The sequence below is a fragment of the Furipterus horrens genome, unplaced genomic scaffold (assembly GCF_987537825.1).
Source record: "Furipterus horrens unplaced genomic scaffold, mFurHor1.1.pri manual_scaffold_7, whole genome shotgun sequence".
NCBI lineage: Eukaryota > Metazoa > Chordata > Mammalia > Chiroptera > Furipteridae > Furipterus > Furipterus horrens.
Genome location: NW_028327177.1, coordinates 480,749 through 500,906, shown reverse-complemented (window position 1 = coordinate 500,906; position 20,158 = coordinate 480,749). Strand labels below are relative to the sequence as shown.

General features: G+C 63.7%; 4 protein-coding genes across 4 annotated transcripts; 3 read left to right on the top strand and 1 right to left on the bottom strand.

The window, feature by feature from the left end:
- Positions 1–2,467, top strand: CYC1 (cytochrome c1). The gene is made up of 7 exons (XM_090283234.1): positions 1–161; positions 791–987; positions 1,075–1,201; positions 1,296–1,453; positions 1,539–1,699; positions 1,959–2,059; positions 2,165–2,467. Exons 1-7 carry the CDS (start codon positions 33–35, stop codon positions 2,267–2,269), a joined length of 978 nt encoding a protein of 325 aa, XP_090139360.1. The 5' UTR covers positions 1–32; the 3' UTR covers positions 2,270–2,467.
- Positions 2,468–3,479: 1,012 nt separating this feature from the next.
- Positions 3,480–7,442, bottom strand: SHARPIN (SHANK associated RH domain interactor). Its single transcript, XM_090283235.1, has 9 exons — positions 6,973–7,442; positions 6,522–6,696; positions 4,728–4,865; positions 4,509–4,650; positions 4,334–4,424; positions 4,101–4,254; positions 3,900–4,021; positions 3,688–3,816; positions 3,480–3,609 (listed from the first exon to the last, which is right to left on the bottom strand). Exons 1-9 carry the CDS (start codon positions 7,168–7,170, stop codon positions 3,526–3,528), a joined length of 1,233 nt encoding a protein of 410 aa, XP_090139361.1. The 5' UTR covers positions 7,171–7,442; the 3' UTR covers positions 3,480–3,525.
- Positions 7,443–7,842: 400 nt separating this feature from the next.
- Positions 7,843–10,918, top strand: MAF1 (MAF1 negative regulator of RNA polymerase III). The gene is made up of 8 exons (XM_090283238.1): positions 7,843–8,221; positions 8,953–9,074; positions 9,179–9,307; positions 9,383–9,548; positions 9,688–9,809; positions 9,891–10,010; positions 10,145–10,276; positions 10,402–10,918. Exons 2-8 carry the CDS (start codon positions 8,992–8,994, stop codon positions 10,421–10,423), a joined length of 774 nt encoding a protein of 257 aa, XP_090139364.1. The 5' UTR covers positions 7,843–8,221; positions 8,953–8,991; the 3' UTR covers positions 10,424–10,918.
- Positions 10,919–12,115: 1,197 nt separating this feature from the next.
- On the top strand, positions 12,116–19,702 carry WDR97 (WD repeat domain 97). Its single transcript, XM_090283254.1, has 20 exons — positions 12,116–12,343; positions 12,455–12,576; positions 12,758–13,454; positions 13,525–13,667; positions 13,753–13,989; positions 14,063–14,153; positions 14,362–14,494; positions 14,583–14,704; positions 14,974–15,028; positions 15,182–15,331; positions 15,431–15,895; positions 15,992–16,075; positions 16,845–17,285; positions 17,365–17,550; positions 17,628–17,825; positions 17,919–18,040; positions 18,123–18,285; positions 18,774–19,096; positions 19,184–19,245; positions 19,361–19,702. The coding sequence occupies exons 1-20, from the start codon at positions 12,315–12,317 to the stop codon at positions 19,561–19,563; spliced, it is 4,026 nt and encodes a 1,341-aa protein (XP_090139380.1). The 5' UTR covers positions 12,116–12,314; the 3' UTR covers positions 19,564–19,702.
- The last annotated feature ends 456 nt before the right edge of the window (positions 19,703–20,158 follow it).

Sequence of the window (20,158 nt, the reverse complement as noted above, 5' to 3'; positions counted from 1 at the left end):
CGGGAGCGGCGGCCGCGCTGAAGAGGGCCAAGATGGCGGCTGCGGCGGCTTCGCTTCGCGGGGCGGTGCTGGGTCCTCGGGCTGCGGGGCTGCCCGGCGCGCGTGCCCGGGGCCTGCTGTGCGGCGCGCGGCCCGGGCAACTCCCGCTGCGGACGCCTCAGGTGAGCGCTGGCCCGTGCCCGGCCGCCGCGCGGCCCCGCGGCCCGTGAAGGTCACCGTGGGGAGGCTCCGGGCGCGAGCCAGCCAGCTGGGGAGCCGCCTCGGCCATCCGGCCCCCTGCCGGGCTTCCGCTGCCTGCCGACCTGGTGCCTCCCGAGAGTAGGGTCGGGGCGCCCACCCCTGCGAGCAGCAGAGGCTCTTAGTGCTGAGCGGGAGGGCGGCGGGGCGGGCGCGCTGCCGGGTCGGGGCTGAGGACCTTCCACGGGGGGCGCGGCCAGGCCTGCCCCCGCTCCGACCTTCCGAACGGGGCCCGCGTCCTGAAGTGACCTCAGTCTGACCTCGGCTAGCTGCTGTGACCTTGGCCTTCCCCGGCGCCTTGGCTGGCTTCGGCGTGATCCCCGGCCCAGGATCCGAGAACACGCCGCCCACCCCGTCCTCAGGGCCGACTCCCGGTCGAGGGGTCAGCGGCGCGGAGCAGGGGTGCGGGCAGTGGCGCGCGTGTGCTTTTGGCGGCCCGCGCGGCGGGAGGAGGCTAGTGCTGGTTGGCGCGTGGGAGAGGGAGGCCCCGAGAGTCAGATCCCCAGGTAGGGCTAGGGGGTGTTCTGGCAGGCGCTGAGCGGGGCTCTTGCAGGCAGTGGCCCTGTCGTCGAAGTCCGGCCTGTCCCGGGGCCGGAAAGTGATGCTGTCAGCGCTGGGCATGCTGGCGGCAGGGGGTGCAGGCCTGGCTGTGGCTCTGCACTCTGCCGTGAGTGCCACCGACCTCGAGCTGCACCCCCCCAGCTACCCGTGGTCCCACCGCGGCCTCCTCTCCTCCCTGGACCACACCAGGTGTGCGGCTGGTCGGCTGGGCGAGTTCCTGGGTGGACTGGGGGGGGTGGGACCCCTGGCACCACTAACCCTCTCCCTCTCCGTTAGCATCCGGAGGGGGTTCCAGGTGTACAAGCAGGTGTGCTCCTCCTGCCACAGCATGGACTACGTGGCTTACCGCCACCTGGTGGGCGTGTGCTACACCGAGGAAGAAGCTAAGGCCCTGGCTGAAGAGGTGCGGGGCCTGGGGCTGCTGCACGGGACCCAGGGGTTGGGGCTCCCGCCGCGGAGGACAGAAACCAGGGTTGTGACGGTGCTCTTGGTGGCAGGTGGAAGTTCAGGACGGCCCCAACGAGGATGGGGAGATGTTCATGCGGCCAGGGAAGCTGTCTGACTACTTCCCCAAACCGTACCCCAACCCTGAGGCCGCCAGAGCAGCCAACAACGGAGCACTGCCCCCTGACCTCAGCTACATCGTGCGAGCTAGGTACATGGGCTTCCTGCGGCGGCGCGGGTCGGGGAGGAGGGCCCAGCTCGTACCGGGAGCTGAGCAGGCACGGGTCTGGTCCCAGGCACGGTGGTGAGGACTACGTCTTCTCCCTGCTCACTGGCTACTGCGACGCGCCGACCGGGGTGGCGCTGCGAGAAGGCCTCCACTTCAACCCTTACTTCGCTGGCCAGGCCATTGCCATGGCCCCGCCCATCTACGACGAGGTCTTGGAGTTTGATGATGGTGAGGCCCCCACCCTGGGGATGGGCATGCTGGGCCCGGATGCTTCTCTGGGTTCTCCTGGGTCGTGGCACTGTGTCCATGTCTGAGGAGGCTCGCGGGCAGCCTTCACACCCTGTCCAGCTCTGGGCTGTGTGCTGAGGGGCTCCCATCCCTTTGGAAGCCTTGGGCAGGAACCCATTACCATGGAGGGGATGCTGAGGGTTACCCTAGGTTGGGCAGGGACCCCAACAGCAGCCCTCATCACTTGTTCTTGGCCCAGGCACCCCAGCTACCATGTCCCAGGTAGCCAAGGACGTGTGTACCTTCCTGCGCTGGGCATCTGAGCCGGAGCACGACCATCGCAAACGCATGGGGCTCAAGGTGAAAGGGTTGGGCGAGGGGCACAGTGCACACGGGAGAGGGAGGGGCCAGGAGCCAGGCAGGGGTTCTTTCTGCCTCCCTCCTCTGAGCCTGCCTTGTCCCCAGATGCTGATGATGATGGGCTTGCTGTTGCCCCTGGTCTACGCCATGAAGCGGCATAAGTGGTCAGTCCTGAAGAGCCGGAAGCTGGCTTATCGGCCACCCAAATGACCCTGCCCAGTGTCTGCTTTGCCATCCTGCTTGAATGGGCCCTCAAGCCAAGGAGCCACCCTGGGCCTCTTCAGGCCCCAGCTGGCCCTCTTGGCCAAGCCTCTTCCTCTGGGACAAGAGGGGAGGGGGCAAGAGACAGAGCTTGAGCTCCAAATCCTCCAACCTCTATCATGGAAATAAATTAAGTTTTTCAGTGGACTTGTTTGAGCTATTGTATGATGGGAGGGCAGTGTGCACAGGATTAAGACCTTTGCCCTTAGAGCTCCCAGGGATGTCCAGTCCAGGGTGGCCAGCCTTGCCCTGCACTGACTGCTGGCTGCGAGTCCACGCAGTTCTGGATGTGGGACAGAAAGCCGAGCACTAGAGAACTCGCAAAGGTGAAGAGGGCCTGGCTGGATGTGGCCCAGGGACCTGCCAGAGTAACCAGTCAAAGGTCAGCGTCTCCAACCACTTGGCATCCTGAGGGCAGCAGGGATGGAGCCCTTGAAGGTCTTCTGCCGGGACAGGCCCAGCCTAAAGTAGGAGCTGCAGGAGCTGTTTGGGGCTGTGCACAGCTGGGAGAGGGAGAGGAAGAGGGAGAGCTCTGGCCTGCTAAAGCAGCTGGGGTTAAGCAGGCAGAGACCACATGGAGTATCTGCTGGTCTTGGCTGGACGGATGGAGGGGTCCACTGAGAAGGGTCACACTGGAGAAGAGCAGGGCCGTGGAAGAGTGTTTGGGTGTTTGTCATGGGATGGGTCCAGCCAGCAGCAGGCTGGGGACGGGGGACAGCAGTGGATCAGTCAGTGGTAGGAGGCCCATGGATGTGTTGCCTTAGCAGGAGCACAGTGCCTGGGCTTAAGGCTCTTAGCTTCTGAGCTTTTCTTGTTTCCAAGGAGGGAATGGAAGGCATCCTGGCTAAAGCAGCCCCAGGAGGGGGATGGTGGCAGAGCTGAGTGGAAGAAAGGACAAGGGTGCATGCCTGAGGAGCCAGGTGGCTGAAGGGAGGCACAGCCAGCTGGGGGTGGGGCTTTCAGAGGGTCCTAGCCCAGTGGTCAGCAGCCAGGACTGGGTGGGTGGGTGGTTGGGCTGTAAGCCCCTGTGGTGTGGGAAGAGATGTTAACATAACGCCCTTCAGTAGCTGCCTGAACCCCAGGGGAGCCCTGCCTGCTGAAGGCCAGATCTGTCCCATCCTCCCAGCAGCCCAGTCCGCACAACGTGGGGGCACTCAGCTGGCTCAGAAGTATCTTTAATGACTTTGGCTGTCCCCAGGGAGCAGTCAACGGAGGTCCCCTGAGAGGTTCAGGAGGGCATCCAAGGACCTCGGGCCTGGAAGGGAAGGGCCGTCCTCTCCCCTTGTGACCTGGGGCAGAGTGGGAGACTGTTCATTTGGCTGTTCTGCCACCCCTCCCCACCCCCTCCCCTCCTCCGCGTCTAGTACCATTGGGGACTGCTGGGCGGAGGCTGCAGGAAGCGGGTCCCAGGCGCAGGGTCTCTGAGCGCTACACATCTCACAGCCAGGCCGGCTCGGAACGTTGATGAAGGTGCAGGAAGGGCAGGACCAGCCAGACTGGGAGGGGGTACAATTAGTGCTTACCCCTTCCTTCTAATACACATGGCTGCCCAGGCCCACCTAACCTGGCCCTCGCCTACCTGAGGGGGGCTGGGGAGGCTGGAGCTGGCTGACTGCAGGACTCGGGGCAGCCCCAGTACTTGAGGGAACAGTTGGTGACCTAGTTCCCCATCCATCTTCTGGGGGAGCTGAGGGCTGCGTCCTATGGTGGAGGAGGTGGGGCTCAGGGCTGAGTCAGGCTATACCCCACCTTCCTCACACCACCCCAATCAAGGACTGACCTGGGGTTTCTCGAGGGGCTGAGAGCAGGTAGAGGAAAGCAGGGTCCCTGTCCTGCCGGACCCCGTAGGAAGCGAGGCTGCGCTCCGGCACACACAGGCACTTCCCGATGACCCAGCGCTGCACAGATGGTGGGAAGCCAAACTCCGAGAATACCTGGAGCCAGAGCATCAGCGCCAGGAGGAGTCACCCAAGATCCCCGCTCCCAACAGGGCTCCCCAGACCCTGTGCTCACCTGCTCCTGAAGGGCCGAGACAGTGCAGTGGGGGTAGACCTGCAGCGAGATGTGGGCAGAGGACGCAGCGTCTTCAACTGTGACCTGTAGCCTGGGCCAGAATGTAGGTTGGGGAATGAAAGGTGTACCTGGGAGGGTCGGGAGGGTGGGGCGAGGACCAAGTCCCTGGTCTCACTTGATGGGGCCAGGAGGGAAGCAGCTCTCCTGGAGCTGGATACTGAGGGCTACGTGACATTGGGCCAGGATGGCTGCTGCTTGGGCTGCCCCCTTCTCATCCCCATTCTCGATGGCCTGGGCCAGGCGCCCTGCCAGCTCTTCTGCAAGGAAAGAGACAGCACACTGTCACAGCTGGGCACAGCTAGCTGCCCCAACCCCCCCGGCTACCTGCCTTTACCTTTCTGCATCAGGTCTCCAGGGCTCGAAGAAACACCCACCTTGGGCTGGGGGGCCTTGGGTGTGTGCACTTCAGAGGGGCTGCGTGGGGAAACAGGGCATGCTTCTGGGCCCACGGCTGTAGGCAGGCTGTCACTGCCTAGGAGGGAAGATGTGGGCTGGGCTGGTGGTCTCCCGAGACCCAGCCAAGTCCTTGCCTAGGTCTCTGCTCTCTGACCTCCAGTTTCCAGGGCCTTTGCTTCCTCTCCCCTCACCTTAGCCCTTGCCAGTGCCCTGCCTTGGCCACACTCCAAGCCAGGCCTTCCCCCAAGCCTTGGCCCTTAGAAGGGCCAAGGAACGCCTCGGGTCCCTCCCGACTCCTCTGAGCTGGAGCTGCACTTGAGCTCTGGCATCCTCCGGATCCTCTGCTGCCTGGTCCCACCTGTGTCCCTCCTGCTCAGAGGCCAGGCCATGTGTCTTGGCCTCCCCAGGCCCTCTCAACTGGCCAGGGACGCTTGTTCCCTTGACCGCACAGCAGAACCAAAGCAGGTGCTCAGGAGCCTGCCACTTCCTGCTCCCCAGGAGCCCTGCAGTCAGCATGGCCTCTCCTTGGTGTGCTCAGGGACCGCCATGTCTTCTCCTGTCTACCGTCAGCACAAAGCACCTCAGACTGCTCCCACTCCAAACAAGCCATCTGTCCGGGGCTTGGCTCTGTCTCCTACCACCCCACCCGAGGCCCAGCCCACAGTGCTGAGGCGGCACCGAGCACCACGCTGACCCTGCCTCGGCTCATGCTCTGTCCTCAGGGTGGTGAGCCCACTGCTCTCTGGCCACACGAGTCACACCTCTCTCAGTCTTCAAATTTCACTCCGTGTCACCTTAAGGCCTTCACTGCCCTGCTCCCAGCACTCCCATCCCTCCCACCAGTTGACAGAACTTTATGTGCTCCCCTCTAGAACTGCAAGCTCGTGAGGGCAGAGATTTGATGTTTCATTCATGTTAAATCTCCAAGGCCTAAAGGCATGCTTAGTCTAGAGTGGTACTGTGTATACCTGGTGAGTGAATAAAAAAAGCTTTTCTTCTTCTGTAACCGCTGTGCTGTCTGGGCCTCCCTTACATCACCTGGTATGGTTTCTTCCTATCCCTCTGGCAGCCCTTGTGATGCATTTGTGGGCTCTTTCCCTGATACACTGTCTGCCTGCCTGACCCTCTTCTCTCCTGCTGACCTTGGTTAACCTTTCCTACCCTGAGTCTTTACCTCTCCAGAGCCCCAGCTCCAGCCCAGATCCACCTGCTCCCACTTCCCCCAAATGTATAAGAACTGGGCCACCTCCATGCCCTCCCCAACAGGCCCTCTCTCAGGAGCCCAAGGATATTTTGGTTCTCCATTTTCTTGTCTCAAACACTAACTCTTCAATTTAAACAGCCACACAATCCAGCAAGCTCCATCTCTTGAGCATCTCTGGAAACATGTGTCTGTCCAGTCCTATCTGCACCACAGCCTACAGATGGAGGTCTCAGCCAATCTTAAGGGGTTCGAATCTGAGCCTGTCACTCTCCCATTGTCTCCTCACACAGGTACTGAGGGCCTGCTTGTTCTGCCCCTCCACACTGTCTGGTACTCCAGCTCCAGCTCTTGACCTGTTCCTTTCCTCCCTTTCTTCTGGGAGCCTTCCCAGAACGCCAGAAGTGGGTAACGTGGGCCCATCTTTCCCCACTGCATCCCCCATCTAGGCCTGGGAGGGCAGGGCTACTCCTGCTCTCTCCCAGCACAATCCCTGGCCCACCCGATGAATCTTTCCTCCAGGGCACTGACCATTCTGTCCCTCCACGGTGGCACCTCGGACCAGGGCTGCCCACCGCTGAGCTTCCTGAGGGTTGAGGAAGTGCAGGCTCAGGGTCCCAGGCCCTCCTGGTGGAGGCTGCAGCTCATGCTGGCTGGGACCGCGGACGACGTAGGAGACTGACTCCAAGGGCCACTCCAAACTGACCTGAGAATGGGGAGAGTCCAGTCTCATGCCTCCCCCCAGCACAAACTGCATGATGATCAAAGCCAGATCCGGTAACATTTATAGGCCACTTAGGCTGTCCTAAGCTCTTTAAGACTCATTACCTTATAAAACCCTCACAGCCGTCCTATGAAGGTAAGGGCCAGCATTATCCCCATTTACAAACGAGGAAACAGAAGCAAAGAAAGTGACCTGCTACAGAAAACTCAGCGGTCAAGTGGAGGGGCCTGGCCACGCGCCCGCATCGCTCCCACTCACCGCCCCGGGACCGGCGCCTAGAAGCTCCAGCCGGAAGCGCCCAGGCCGCTCGGGGTCCGTGCTCAGCTGCAGCCTCCGCAGCTGCGCCTCGGCGTCTGGCCCGGCGGCCAGCGGCCTCACAGTGGCGTGCACAGCCAGTAACACCGCTGCCGAGCCTGGGTCCGAGGCCGCCACCGCTCCGCCCGCTGGCGGCGCCATCCCCGGTCCGGCCGTGTCTCGGCCCTCCGAGTCCGCTTCCGTGCGCTGGGGCCGCAGAGCGCCTGCGCCGGCCGGAAACCGAGGCCGGGAGCCTGGGGTTCCGGGAGCAGCCAGCGCGTCAGAGTGGGGGTGGGCCGGGGGAGGTTGGCGAATCTGACCCTCGGGCTTTGCCCAGGATATATACAATCCAAGGGTCTCCGGACACGGGTAGGCGAGGCTGGACCTGGAGGCGGTGCGCCGCAGCAAAGTGTCGGGGGCAGAAGCCCGTTCTCGTTAGAATGCGGGTGCAGTCCGTTCGCCCTAGAGGCTTGGGAGGGCGGGCGCTGCAGCCCGGCGGTCCATATTTACCCGCGGGCCTCAAGAGAGCTGGACGCCTCTCTCGGGCCCCTTGTGGTTCTCGTCCCGCCACCCGTTCGGCAGCCTGGTCCCGCCCACGCCGCGCAAGTCCACCAGCCCCTCTCGGGAACCCGGGAGGCCACCGGGCGGAGCAGGCTAGGTGCTGTAACCAATGAGCGCCAGGAAGGAAGACGGGTTCGGGCGGCAAGAAGAGTGACGGACAGGTGCTGCAGCCAGTAGATGTGGGAGACAGGACTGAGCGGCGGGTAACGTCCCCAATGACTCTCCGAGCTCTCGATCGCGGCGGCTGGAGCCGGCCATTCAGAGGCGTGGGGCCGGGCTTTGCGGGCGCTTGTTGTTGTCCGGCCAGGGGAGGCAGAGGTCGCTCGCTTGCTCGCTCGGTTGCTAGCTGGCTGGGGCGGTTGGTGGCGGTCGACGGGCAGGTCGGTCGCGATAGTCGGGCGTCGTGCGGGGGCGAGGCTATGTCGCAGAGGCAGCCCGGATGTGCCGGCAAGGCCGGGAGTAACGGGATGTCGCCGCGGAGTTTCTTCCCCCGGATACAGTGCGGCCCGAGCGGAGGCCGCGGCGCCGCCCTCCTGTCCTGAAGATCCCGTGCTGCCCAAAGCCCGCACCGTCTTTTCACCCGCACCGACACCAACCGACCTGACCCGGCCTGGCCCTGCCCGGCCAGAGAGAGCGCAGCGCAAGCAGGTAGGTGTCCACCCTGTGCCTGGCGCCGTCTCGGGGCCTGCAGAACTACAACCCCCAGCCGGCTGCGCGCCGGCGCGTGCGCGCGTCCGGGGTGCACGGCCTCCTGGGATTTGTAGTTTGCCGCGGCTAGGCTGGGGTTCCGCTTAGCCCGGGTCGGGAGACGGACGCTGCGGGGCGGGCGCTGGGGTGCCCTAGTGGCCTGACGACAGGCCATTCAGGGGTTGTGGGGCCTCAAAAAGACTAGGCACGCTTTTGGTGAAGAAGGGAGGAGCCTACAAGCTTCCTAGCTAGAAAGCAGCCCGTAAAGCAGGGAAGAGCTCCTCGTTTAGGTGACCGCAAGCCCCAGCCGCAGGTGTCCTGGTTCCTAACCGGGTGGGAGTTCTTACCCTGGCTTAGGAGTCAGGCCGGAGGGGGACTGCTGGAGTCAAGTCCGTTCGCGGGCTCTTATGTCGGGATAGGGAGTGTTGAGGGAGAGACTAAACCAGCAGCCCCGTGGTGAGCAGGACCTGGTCCCGGAACTCCAGTGAGGTTCGTGAGGTGTGGCTGAGCTGGGGCCTGGACTTGCCACTCTCAGGTAACGGGATCTCATTGCCTGTCCTGCCACTACTGAGGAATTGGGAGCAGGCTGTGGGAGGGACCCAGCATATTTATTTCAGCTCCATTTATGGGAGAGAAGGACTGAAGGTAGAGGTCCTGGGGAGAGATACCTATGGACTGGCCTCCTGTCCCCAGGAGCACTAGTCCCTCTCAGCATAGGACCCCCTGCCCAAGGACATGAAGCTGCTGGAGAACTCGAGCTTCGAGGCCATCAACTCACAGCTGACTGTGGAGACTGGAGACGCCCACATCATTGGCAGGTAAGGGTGGGGCTCCGGGGGCTGATGTCTCAGAGGCCACTCTGCTCTGGCCCTGAGTTGAACCTGGGGGTGGCGTGCTCCACGGTCCCACCTGCATCTCGCAGGATTGAAAGCTACTCGTGTAAGATGGCGGGAGATGACAAGCACATGTTCAAGCAGTTCTGCCAGGAGGGTCAGCCACATGTGCTCGAGGCGCTGTCCCCACCCCAAACCTCGGGCCTCAGCCCCAGCAGGTGAGCCAGGGCAGGGCCTGCCCACTGGGGGCTGCTGGGGGCAGGGCAGTACTGGGCTGATGCTTCTCTGTGCAGACTGAGCAAGAGCCAAGGTGGCGAGGACGAGGGCCCCCTCAGCGACAAGTGCAGCCGCAAGACCCTCTTCTACCTGATCGCCACACTCAACGAGTCTTTCCGCCCTGACTATGACTTCAGCACGGCCCGAAGCCACGAGTTCAGCCGGGAGCCCAGCCTCAGCTGGGTGAGGGTTGGGTGGGTGGAGGGACCCCCAGCCCACAGCTATCCCCACTGTCCTCCCCCATTTTCAGTGGCCCCTGGGCTCCAACCAGTCCATGCCTGCTGTCCTGGTACCTAGTCAGCCCGAGCTGTGACCATCCTAGGTGGTGAATGCCGTCAACTGCAGTCTGTTCTCCGCTGTTCGGGAGGACTTTAAGGCCCTGAAGCCACAGCTGTGGAACGCAGTGGATGAGGAGATCTGCCTGGCTGAATGTGACATCTACAGGTGGGCTGATGTCCCTGCAGGTGGGTCCTGGGTGTGTGTGGAACCTGGGATCTCACACCAGTCTCACCCCACACTACCCAGCTATAACCCGGACTTGGACTCAGACCCCTTTGGGGAGGATGGCAGCCTCTGGTCCTTTAACTACTTCTTCTACAACAAACGGCTTAAACGGATTGTCTTCTTCAGCTGTCGCTCCATCAGGTTGGCGACTGTCCCTTCCTTTAGCTCCCTGTTTGGCCCACCCTACTTCTGACTTTGCTCTCTCTGGACATCCTCCCTGGGGCAGCAGCAGACCAGGGTGGGCAGTCCTAAAACTAATTCTTCAACTCTCCCAGTGGATCCACGTATACACCCTCAGAGGTAGGCAATGAGTTGGACATGGAGCTGGGGGAGGAGGAGCAGGAGGAAGAGCTCGGAGGTGGAGGCAGTGAGTGTGGACCAGAGGAGACCAGCCCAAGGGAGGACAGGTGTGTGGTGGTGGCAGTAGCCTGGCTTCCTGGAGCCTGGGGTGGGCTGGAGAGGGTGGGGCCCCTCTGCCTAGTCTCTGGGGCGTTGGCTCCTCAAGGCTGGCTGTGTGCCCCCCTCTGCCTAGGGTCCCGGTGATCTGTATGTGAGGAGGAGGAGCAAGGCCTCAGCTTCATCCAGCTTCAACCAGTGCCTGGGCCTGCCCACCTGAGGGGCCTCAGGGCCTCCCCAGCCCCTGGCCAGACCCCAGCGCTGTCACAGCGCCAGCACCGCCCACCTAGCCCTTAGGCTCCAGCCTGTGGACGGCCACTTAACCCCCACAGGCTCTGCTGCCCACATAGTGGCTGGACTGGACAGACAGCACAGGGCCTGTTGGGAACAGCCACTGCCCTTCCCAAATGAACTGACACAGTCGGGGCAGCTGGACCACAGAGTTTATTTTTGTATTTTGTATGGGGTCAGGCCTGAGCCTGCACACTCCAGCCCACAGGGTCCGAGGCCCAGCAAGCAGACCCCAGTGGTCATCACCCTGGGCTTCGGCTGGCTCTTGGAGCCCACCTGTACTCCCCACCTCGCCCATTGGGCAGCGTGCACTGAGTGTCACTTTGCTGCAGCTTGTTTGTTTCCAATAAAAGTTTATGTGACTTGGAAAAAAAAGAAAAAAAAAAAAAGTTTATGTGACTTACTGTGGACCTGGGCTCTTTGGCATGGGGGCGGGGCCTGCGTCGGGGGCGGGGCCTGCGTCACTTGGTATCCTAGCAACGGGCGAAAGAGGCTGTTGAGCCGCTTGGACCTGCAGTCACCAAAATGGAGATGGATGTAATGGATATAAGCGACCCCTTTTCATTAGGAGACGCTGACCTTACTCTCGACCCAGACCTGTATGACGCTTACAATTACGACATACCAGACCCTGGGCCGCTCAAAGAAAAGAATGGTGAGGTGGCTTGGTCTCGCCCTCAAGCTGAACCCTCCTAAAAGCAGCCCTCATTCAGGCGCGGGCTCTTCCCACAAGGAATGCAGTGCTCCACAGGCCATCCCCCAACCCATAGGGCCCCCTGGGAGGCCCCTGGCTGCCCACAGCTTCCAGGGGTGGGGGCTCAAGGCCGCATGGTGACAGCACTTCCACCACTGGCCCGCAGAGCCATCATTCTCGGAGCTGGTCTCGCAGATTTTTACCAGGAGCTCCCGGCGGCAAAACCTGACCCCAAAGGCCCGTGCCCGCCAGCTGTGGCTGCGCCTGCGTACAAGCCTCCGCAGCTTTGTGGAAAAGGTGCGACTGGCCCATGGCATCTGCCTAGAGGTTTCTTTCCTGGCCCGGCTCTTCCCCGAGGGGTCCCTATCATGATCCCAGCCAATCCTCCTGGCTCCCCTAAGCCGGTGCCACGGCCTGTCCTCGGTTCCCCCACACTGACCCGCAGGCTTGCCCACCCCGGCCCGCAGGAAAAGAGATCCGAGTTGCATGCGGCTCGCTTGACGCACGGACTGGAGCCGCTGCGCCGCCTGCAAGTAGCAGCCGGGCTACGCTCGGTGGCGCAGGACCCAGTGGGTAGACGTTTCGTGGTGCTGGACGGCGAAGGCTGCCTGCACCTACACGGAGAGGACGGCTGGGCGCAGGAGGAGCTGCTGGCTCCCGTTGTGCTGACAGGGCTGGTGGCAGTGCTGGGCTCCGCGGGCCGCTTCGTAGGCTGGGGCCCCGCTGGGCTGGCCATCCTAAGGCCGGACCTCAGCCTGCTGTGGCTGAGTAAGCCAGGGCCAGGGGTGGGCAGGGCACCCCGCCACGAACCCATCTGCTGCCTGCCGATGCCTGACATGGGGCTGCTGGTGGTAGCGGAGGCGGGCGGCAGCTTGGCGCTCTGGAAGTTCCGTTCTGGGGGCCGCCGTCTGGTGCCTAGTGGGTCACTCCTCCAGCCTCTGCCAAGCTCCACCCATGCGTTCGTTCGTCTGGCTCTGGGGCCCCTGCCTCCCCACCACCCTCCGCGCTGCTTCGCAGCCTACCGCTCGGCCGTACTCACCGTTGATCTGCACACCTGGGCTGTCATGGATGTGCGCCGGGACCTGCACAAAACGTAAGTGGGTCCCAGGGATGAGTCCACAAGGGAAAGCCGGTTGTGGCAGGGGTGCAGGCACGCTCACCTGAGGTGGCCCTGAGTGGGCATGGCCTCTCCGCCCCTCCGCAGCAGCATCTCCGACCTGGCGTACTGTGGAGAGGTGGAGGCCGTGGTCACAGCTTCCCGAGACAGCACGGTGAAGGTGTGGGAGGCCGACTGGCAGATCCGGATGGTCTTTGTGGGCCACACAGGTGCACCATGCCACTGCGGCTGCCGAGGCCCCTTCTCTCTGCACCTTGCCTTAAAGAGCTCCGGGCTGCCCAGAATCTCCGCCAGCTCTGCCCACGCTTCTCTGCTGGTCGTAACCGGAGCTGACAGCCTCCCTTACCTTAGTCCGTGGTGTGCCCCCGGTGACCTGTACCCCTCCCGCAGGCCCCGTGACAGCTCTGGCTGTGCTCCTGAACACACCCCTGGTGCTGTCGGCCTCACAGGACGGGACGCTTCGCACGTGGGACCTGCAGGCGAAAGCACAGGTGGGCGAAGTGACGCTGAGCTTCTGGAGCCAGGACATGCGGTCAGGGTGCGTGAACCGCCTCCTGGCGCCCGCCGGTGCTGGCGGGCCGGTGCTCTCCTTGCGTGCACACAGCGTGGAGCTGTGGTGCCTGCGTGAGCTCTACTCGCCATTGGCACAGCTGTCCGCGCCAGTGCTCCACCTGCAGGTGGCACCCGCGCTGCCCTTGCCCCCGCAGCCCGCTCTGCCGGCGCGCCTCGTGTGCGCATGCACTGACGGCTCGGTCTACCTGGTGTCAGTGGCTACGGGGCTTACCGTGAGCGCGCTGCTGCTGGAGCCCGAGGACTGCGCGGCTGCCCTGGCCTACTGCTTGCCGCGCGAAACGCTGTGGCTGCTCACCCGCGCCGGTCACCTGGTGCGCGCCAACGCGGCGCGCTGCCCCATGCGCGTGCTGTTCCGCGCGCGCCCGCCCCCGCCCCCAGCGCCCAGGCCCTGCTGCCTGCACCTCTACAGCCACCTCATAGACCCCCGCAGCGCGTTTGCCAGCTGGGAGACCGTGCGCCAGCACGGGGGCGAGCTGGGCCTCGGCGACACCCAGGCCTGCAAGGACAAGAACCGGTAGGTGTCAGAGCCAGTGAGGGCCGGGTGGGCCTGTAGAGTCCAGGCCAACAGGCTGTCGTCTCTGTAGGTACATGCCCGTGGTGGGTTACACGGACGGCAGCCTGTCGGTACTGGAGTGGCGCACATCGAAGACTGTCTTCCATGCGCAGGCTCACAGCCCAGGCCCTGTCGTCGCCATTGCGTCTACCTGGAACAGCATTGTGTCCTCGGGTCAGTACCTTCCACCCACCTTCACAGCCTGCGGGGTACCCCTGCCCTCCCTCCGCAAAGGCCCAGCCCTGTTCCCGCCTGGTAGGCGGAGACTTGACCGTCAGGATGTGGCGTGTCTTCCCCTACGCTGAGGAGAGCCTGAGCCTACTGCACACCTTCTCCTGCTGTCACCCTGCCCCGGTGCTCTGTGTGCTTGGGAAGTGTGTCACCGTGGCCTTTGAGGACCCAGACAGCGCCACCTATGGTCTGGTACAGTTTAGCCTGGAAAACAACCAGCGCTATGACCACCAGCCCGAGGACGACCCCATGGACCACATCACCGGTGAGGGGGCAGGGCAAAGGGAGGTCCAGGCCACCGTATGCCTCTGGTTGCTGACCCTGAGCCCCGCCCCTAGGCTTGTGCTGCTGTCCCACACTCCACCTGTACGCCTCCTCCAGCCTGGACTGCACCATCCGAATCTGGACTTCAGACAACCGCCTGCTGCGGTGGGCTTGGGCCCAAAGGAGGGAGGAAAAGGGGACCAGGCTGGGAGCCTGGGGGCAGCCACCGGGGCTCCCCTGCCACTGCCCCCAGCAGAGCCCAGCAGTTGAATAGGGGAGAGGGGGCCTTCCTTGCCCTTCCTTTCCCTTCCTGCCGCCTCTATTTCCTGCTCTTCAGAGCAGGGCTGGACTCTTGCTCTGTACGCTCCTCCAGGCTCCTGAAGCTGAATGGAGCCCCTCAGGCCCTGACCTTCTGCAGCAACAGCGGGGACCTGGTGCTGGCCTTGGGTTCCCGCCTCTGCCTGGTAACCCACAGGCTCTACCTGCCCACATCCTACCTGGTTAAGGTGTGCAGGAAGAATGGGGTGCATGGGTGGGGCTGCTGTGGCAGACGAGCCTCCTCGACCGGGGCTCCAGGCTCCTTTCCCTGCTCAGAAGCTGTGCCTGAAGGTCCCTGATGTGGTGGATGACCCTCCGCTGCCACTGACTGGCCAGGAGTCACTGACCTCAGCCCAGCTGCAGAGGCTCGCCAGCCTGTGTGGGGTGGCCAGTCTCAGGCCCGCTGGCAGGCCCGTGGAGTTGTCCTGGAGGCCCCCACCCAGCTTCCCTGGCTCAGGGTCAGTCTTCTTGCCCCCAGCACCAGGTCCCAGGGCTCCCAGGCACCTGGGGCCACCGCAAGCACGTCCCAAACCTGGCATCCCCACTCCTGGCTCTCTCTTGTGCCCCATTAGGGCTTGGCCATCCTTCTGGATCCTTATCCTAGCCTCAGCCTAATCCCACTGGTAATGCCACTTAGTGTCCCTCCTGTGCCCGCCCCTGCCTGCAGCATAGCCTCATCTTTCATCCCTCGCCAGAGGGCAGCACCTCAGCAGCTGGAGGAGGTAGGGTGGGTCCTGACCCCCTCACCATCCCAATGCCCAGGCCCAGGCCACACCCCTTCAGTCCCTGGGGCAGGCCTGGGATCACTGTGGTTATCTGGGCAGCACATGGCAAGGCTCAGGGAAGAATGGACTGACCTCTGACCCCCACTCCAGGACTTCGAAGCCTTAGTTGCCCGGGACCAAGACCTTCAGCAGCTGAGACTAGGACAGGTGGTCCCGGCAGCTCGGCCCCCACCCTCCCGGCAGCAGCGGCAGGAGGCCTTTGACAACTACCTGCATCTGATCTATGGCTCTGCCCTGCTAGTGAGTGGGGTGCCTCCCTCAGCACCAGCTTTCACCCAACCTCTCCCTTTACCCTGGGCCTCTGACACCACCTACCCACTCTGCCACCACCCCTCCCAGGGCATGCATTCCGGACCGGAGTCCCAGCAGTGGAGCGCCATGACCCTCACAGTGGAGGGAGAAACCTGGGATGTGTGCACCCCGCCCAGAGCTGCCTTCCATCTCGGGAAGCCTGGGGTCTGCACTGACACCCCTACACTGCCCACAGCCCTGCCCCCACAGGACTGGAGGGCGCTGGGCCAGTGCTTTGCCCACTCTCCCCAAGTCGCCTTTCCCATCCCACCCACTGACGCACGAGTACACAGCAGGGCATCACAGGTGTGGCCTCCCACCCCTGCACCCCCTGCCCTGACCTCAGGACTCTGCCGCCCACCCCCCGACTCTGCCTCTCACACCCAGCTGCTGGCCCATTCCTCCCTGAGCTCCTCCCTGGGCCTCAGTAAGGACCTTCAGCTGCAGTCAGAGCGACTCTACCAGGACAGGACAGTGGTCCCAGACCCACTGTCTTCCCACTTGCAGCATAGGGTGAGTGGCTCAGGCAGGTGGGATGCTGCCCACCCAAGACAGAGCTGCAGGGGAACTGAGTCCGTGCTCAGCTCTGAGCCTCCATCTCATCCCCAGGTCCCCTTGCTGCTGGAAAGGCGGCCGAAGGAGCTTCTCTCTAACCTCAGGGGCTTCTTTCCTGCCGCCGTTCAGCCCTACAAGGTGAGACACACATGCGGTCTCCGGGGCAGCCCCCTCCAAGGGTCACCCTTCATGGACACACCGTCTTCCCTTGGCTGCAAACCCTTGTGTCCGACTCCGATGGCATGCCCGCCTGCCCCACCCCTCCCTCGCCTGCTCTGGGGGCGGCTGCCAGAGAGTCTGGGGCCTCTGGAGCAGACTGTGGTGAGGCTGGAGCCTCGTGCCAGCTGATTGTGCCTGCGCACCCCTCCCCAGTGAGTATCTGGGAGACCACAGTGCCCTCCTTTCAAGGGACCAAAGTCCATGGGAACTGGCCCCTTGCAACCCACCGCCTTCCCACCCCAGATGCCTAGACAGACCTCTGCCCCCAGCAGACATCTGGCACCATCACTGGCCCAGGAGGCCACTGGTCCTTCTGGCTGTGACACCATATACCCAAGCCCTGAACGGCCCCCATCCAGGCTCCTATCTACCCTCCCACCCCCACTTCTTATGGACATTCCTGGCCCAGGGCTGGGGCTAAGTCCTATGGAGAGCATGTGGGGTATCACGGTGGCCCAGATTTCCCTCCTCAGTTACCGCAGTTGGTGGCTCCCTAGCTGCCCCTCCCTCCCTGATTTCTGAAGGCTCTCTCTGTCTATGTGTTGTGGGTGGCGGCAGTGGGGGACCAGTTCAGCTCTTGGAGACCTTGCAGGGAGCTGGGCTGGTGGCCCAGGTGCGAGACCAGGGCAGTCCCAGGGAAGGGGCAGAGTTCACTTTCTCAGCCCACCGTCCTGTGCTTCACCTCCAGGATCTGCCGAGGCCCATCCACTTCCCGGGCTGGGTCCCCAACTCGGTGGTGCTGCAGCAGATGTGGCTGCCCGGGGAGGTCAGCGGCCCTGGAGCCCAGGCCCAGCTCATCAGCCGGGGCTCGCTCAAGGCAAGGGACGGGACTGAGGGCTTGACCTCGGGCCTGAGGAGGGCTCTGCAAGGGGCCCAGGCCACCCATGCCAGCTGCCAGACACTTGCTCTGTCCCCTCCGCAGCCGTGGGGGAGCCAGCAGGATGATATGTGGCTGCTGCGGGGCCTGCGGCGCTGCACCAGGTGGCAGCAGAAGCTGATCCATTGGCTGGGTGAGGAGGAGGGCGAGGGAGAGGGCGAGGAGTTGGCTCTGGATTGGGCCTCAGACTTCCTGAGCCCCCACACGGAGCTCTCCCAGGAGCTGCTGGGGTCCAAGGAGCCATCGGCTCAGGTGGGCACACAGGGCAGGGCCTGCGGGGGAGGAGCGGGTGGATACTCAGATCCTGCAGCTGCCACCCTGCTGCCTCCAGAGCTCAGAGTCCTTGACCAGGAGGAGCTCCGGAGACAACGCTGCCAGGACGGACGACATACGCCGCCGCTGGTACCGTTACGGGCGCTCGCTCTTGGAACAGCACTATGGGCATCTGCCCAGGTTCCTGCGTTTCTTTGTCATCCAGAACTGGTTCAAAAAGCTGTTCCCCAACTTCACCCTGGAGGTGCAGGGGATGCCTGGGAAGCAGGCTGGTGGGAAAGAGTGGTGTGGAGGCAGGGCCTCAGCTGGCGGCCCCGACAGGCATACCCCGCTGCGGGCACGGTGGATGGCCTGGCCTCTCTGTTCCTGGACCTGCTGGAGGAGGTCTCCTGGGAGGACCGCGTGCACATTCTGCACGCGCTTCTGAGGCTGGTGCCCGACGTGAGCAGAGACCTCCGTAGCAGGTTGCACAGCATCCTCTTGTACCTGCTCAACCTGGACCAACCCCCCAGCCTGCAGGTTCGCCCCAGCCCCGCCCGCTCCGCCCCGCCCCGCCCAGCCCCGCCCAGCCCGGGCCTCCCGCACCGACCGTGCTCCGCCCTCTGTGCTCAGGACAGGACGCAGAAGCAGTTCGTGATCCTGGCGCTGCAGCTGCTCCTGGCCTGCTCCTTGGAGTCCCAAGAGGTGGTGCTGGAGCTCATGTCCTATTTCCTCTACTCGCCGGCCTACTGCCGGTGAGGCCTGCCGGGGCGCGCTCTCTGCACGGATCCCCTGCCAGCCAGAAGGGCTGGGGATAAACACCCTCACCTGTCGCAGGCCTGAGCTCAAGAAGCTGCTGGACGGGCTAGGCCTGCAGGACCCAGAGGGCTTCCTGTTCAAGGAGATGATGACCTGGGTTCAGGGCCAGGACCTGGACTCCAAGGCCGCGCTGCGCAGTTGCTGTTGCCGGAAGCTGGAGGAAATGGTCCACCACCTGCAGGTCTGGGTGAACAGGGGAGGGGTAGGGCATCTATCTGCCAGTGGAGCCTCTGGCCTTCTCCCAAGGCTGTCCCCCAATCCAGGGTGGAGAGCCAGGTGAAGCTACTTAGCCTTTTGTCTTGCACTGGCTCTGTGCGTTACCCGTCTACCTGGTCCCCATGGCTCCGGGATCTTCCTGCTCCTTCCTGGGAGGGAGTCTGCATGAGGGTCAGGCTGGGTCCAGGAACAGCACCGCTCCTTGGGCCCTGGCCACCTCCCCCACAGATGGAAACCTCGCGGCCGTCAGTAGCCAAGTTGTCGGGGATGCTACCCAAGGTCTCGGAGACTTCAGTGCTTTCACCTTGGTCCAAGGAGACCCTGTCGCCGATTTCCTTGGTCTCCGGGGCACCCGTTCACATCTCCGTGACATCTTCGGTCCACTCCTGGACTCCCTCTCTGGTGGTGTCACCTGGGGAGCAGGGCTCAGCTGCCCTGGGGTCCCTGACCCAGCGGCTGCTCTCACCGATGCATGTCTGGCGCACCTGCCGCCTGCTCTCCGAGACCCTGCTGCCCTTTTCCTCCCTGCCCGAGGTCCAGCCACCCTTCTTGGCACCAGACGCACTGCATGACCATCCCCTGCCACTGGAGCAGACGGACTGGTCACAGTCCAAGGTGCTGGACCTGTGGCCAATCGACGCACTCAACTTCTTCTGCGAGCAGCAGCGGGCACAGCAGCTGGGTTCCCTGCCTGAGGAGGCTGAGTGCTTGAGCCTGAGCCTGAGCCTGCAGGCGCCGGGGCCCTGCGCCGTGCGGCCGCAGCCCCGCCATCACCTGTGAGCCGCCAGGGGTGGGCTGGGGCAGGGCCCACGGCAGGTGGCTGAGGGCCCAGCTCAGTCAAACCCACCTCCTTACCACTCCAGGCCCGACCCCATCCTACGGCTCCAGGAGACCAAGATGCAGATGTCTCCAGTGAGACAGAGGGGTGAGTGGGGACAGGGGTAGAGATTGGACCCTGAGCTTCACCCCGATGCCTGCCACAGCCTGGGTCCCGCAGGCCCTCGACCCCACACGTGGCCTCACTGCCCCACTGGCCCCAGGCCAACTGCTGTCCCGGCACTGGGAGGGCCGCTCCCTGGAAGGTCCCATCCGGATGCTGAAGCTGCCACTGCCTCGGGTGGAACTGCAGCCTTTCCCCTTGGGCTGGCCCAGGCCCGCCCGCCCGTTGCCGCCCCTGCTCCTGCAGCCTGCCCTGCAGCGCTACTTTCTCCCGGACTACGCGGACCCAGACCACTACAGCTGAGCTGCCTCACGGCCCAGGCCTGACCCTGTTCCCAGCAGCCTCCTCTTCCCTCCAGCAGGGGGTCGGGACACCGCTGTTCCCGAGCTGTTTGCCCTGGCCCAGGCCGGGGGCCGGAATAAAGTCCAGCCAGCAAACTGGATGCCACGTCTGTCTTTGGAGGCCACTGGAGTGGGCAGGGAAGTCTGGGAGGGTGTAGTGGGTGGGACAGGGGCTGACGTGTGGTCAGCCCATGGTGGGGCAGCCACACTGGTGACCGGTCTACCCCTGTGGGGTCCGAGAGTGTGGGCTCATCCCTGCTCAGGCACTCAGTCAATGTTTATCAGTCAGTTACTGGGGGCAAGATGGGAGAAGGGGCCAGGTAGTCTGGGGAGAGAAGGTCTGGCTGGCACAGGTGTGGGTGGGCTGCGGTCTTTTGATGCAGGTGAAACCAGGAGTCTGTTGGCGCTTTGTTACCTTTGGGCAGGAAGGGGAAGAATCAGTGAAGATGCCTCACCTTCCACCTAAACACCACCAAGAGGCGCACCTTGTCTGTGAAGCGCAGGGTCCAGAATGTGTCCTGGCTGCCATGGCCTTGCAGGGACCCCATGCGCACTGG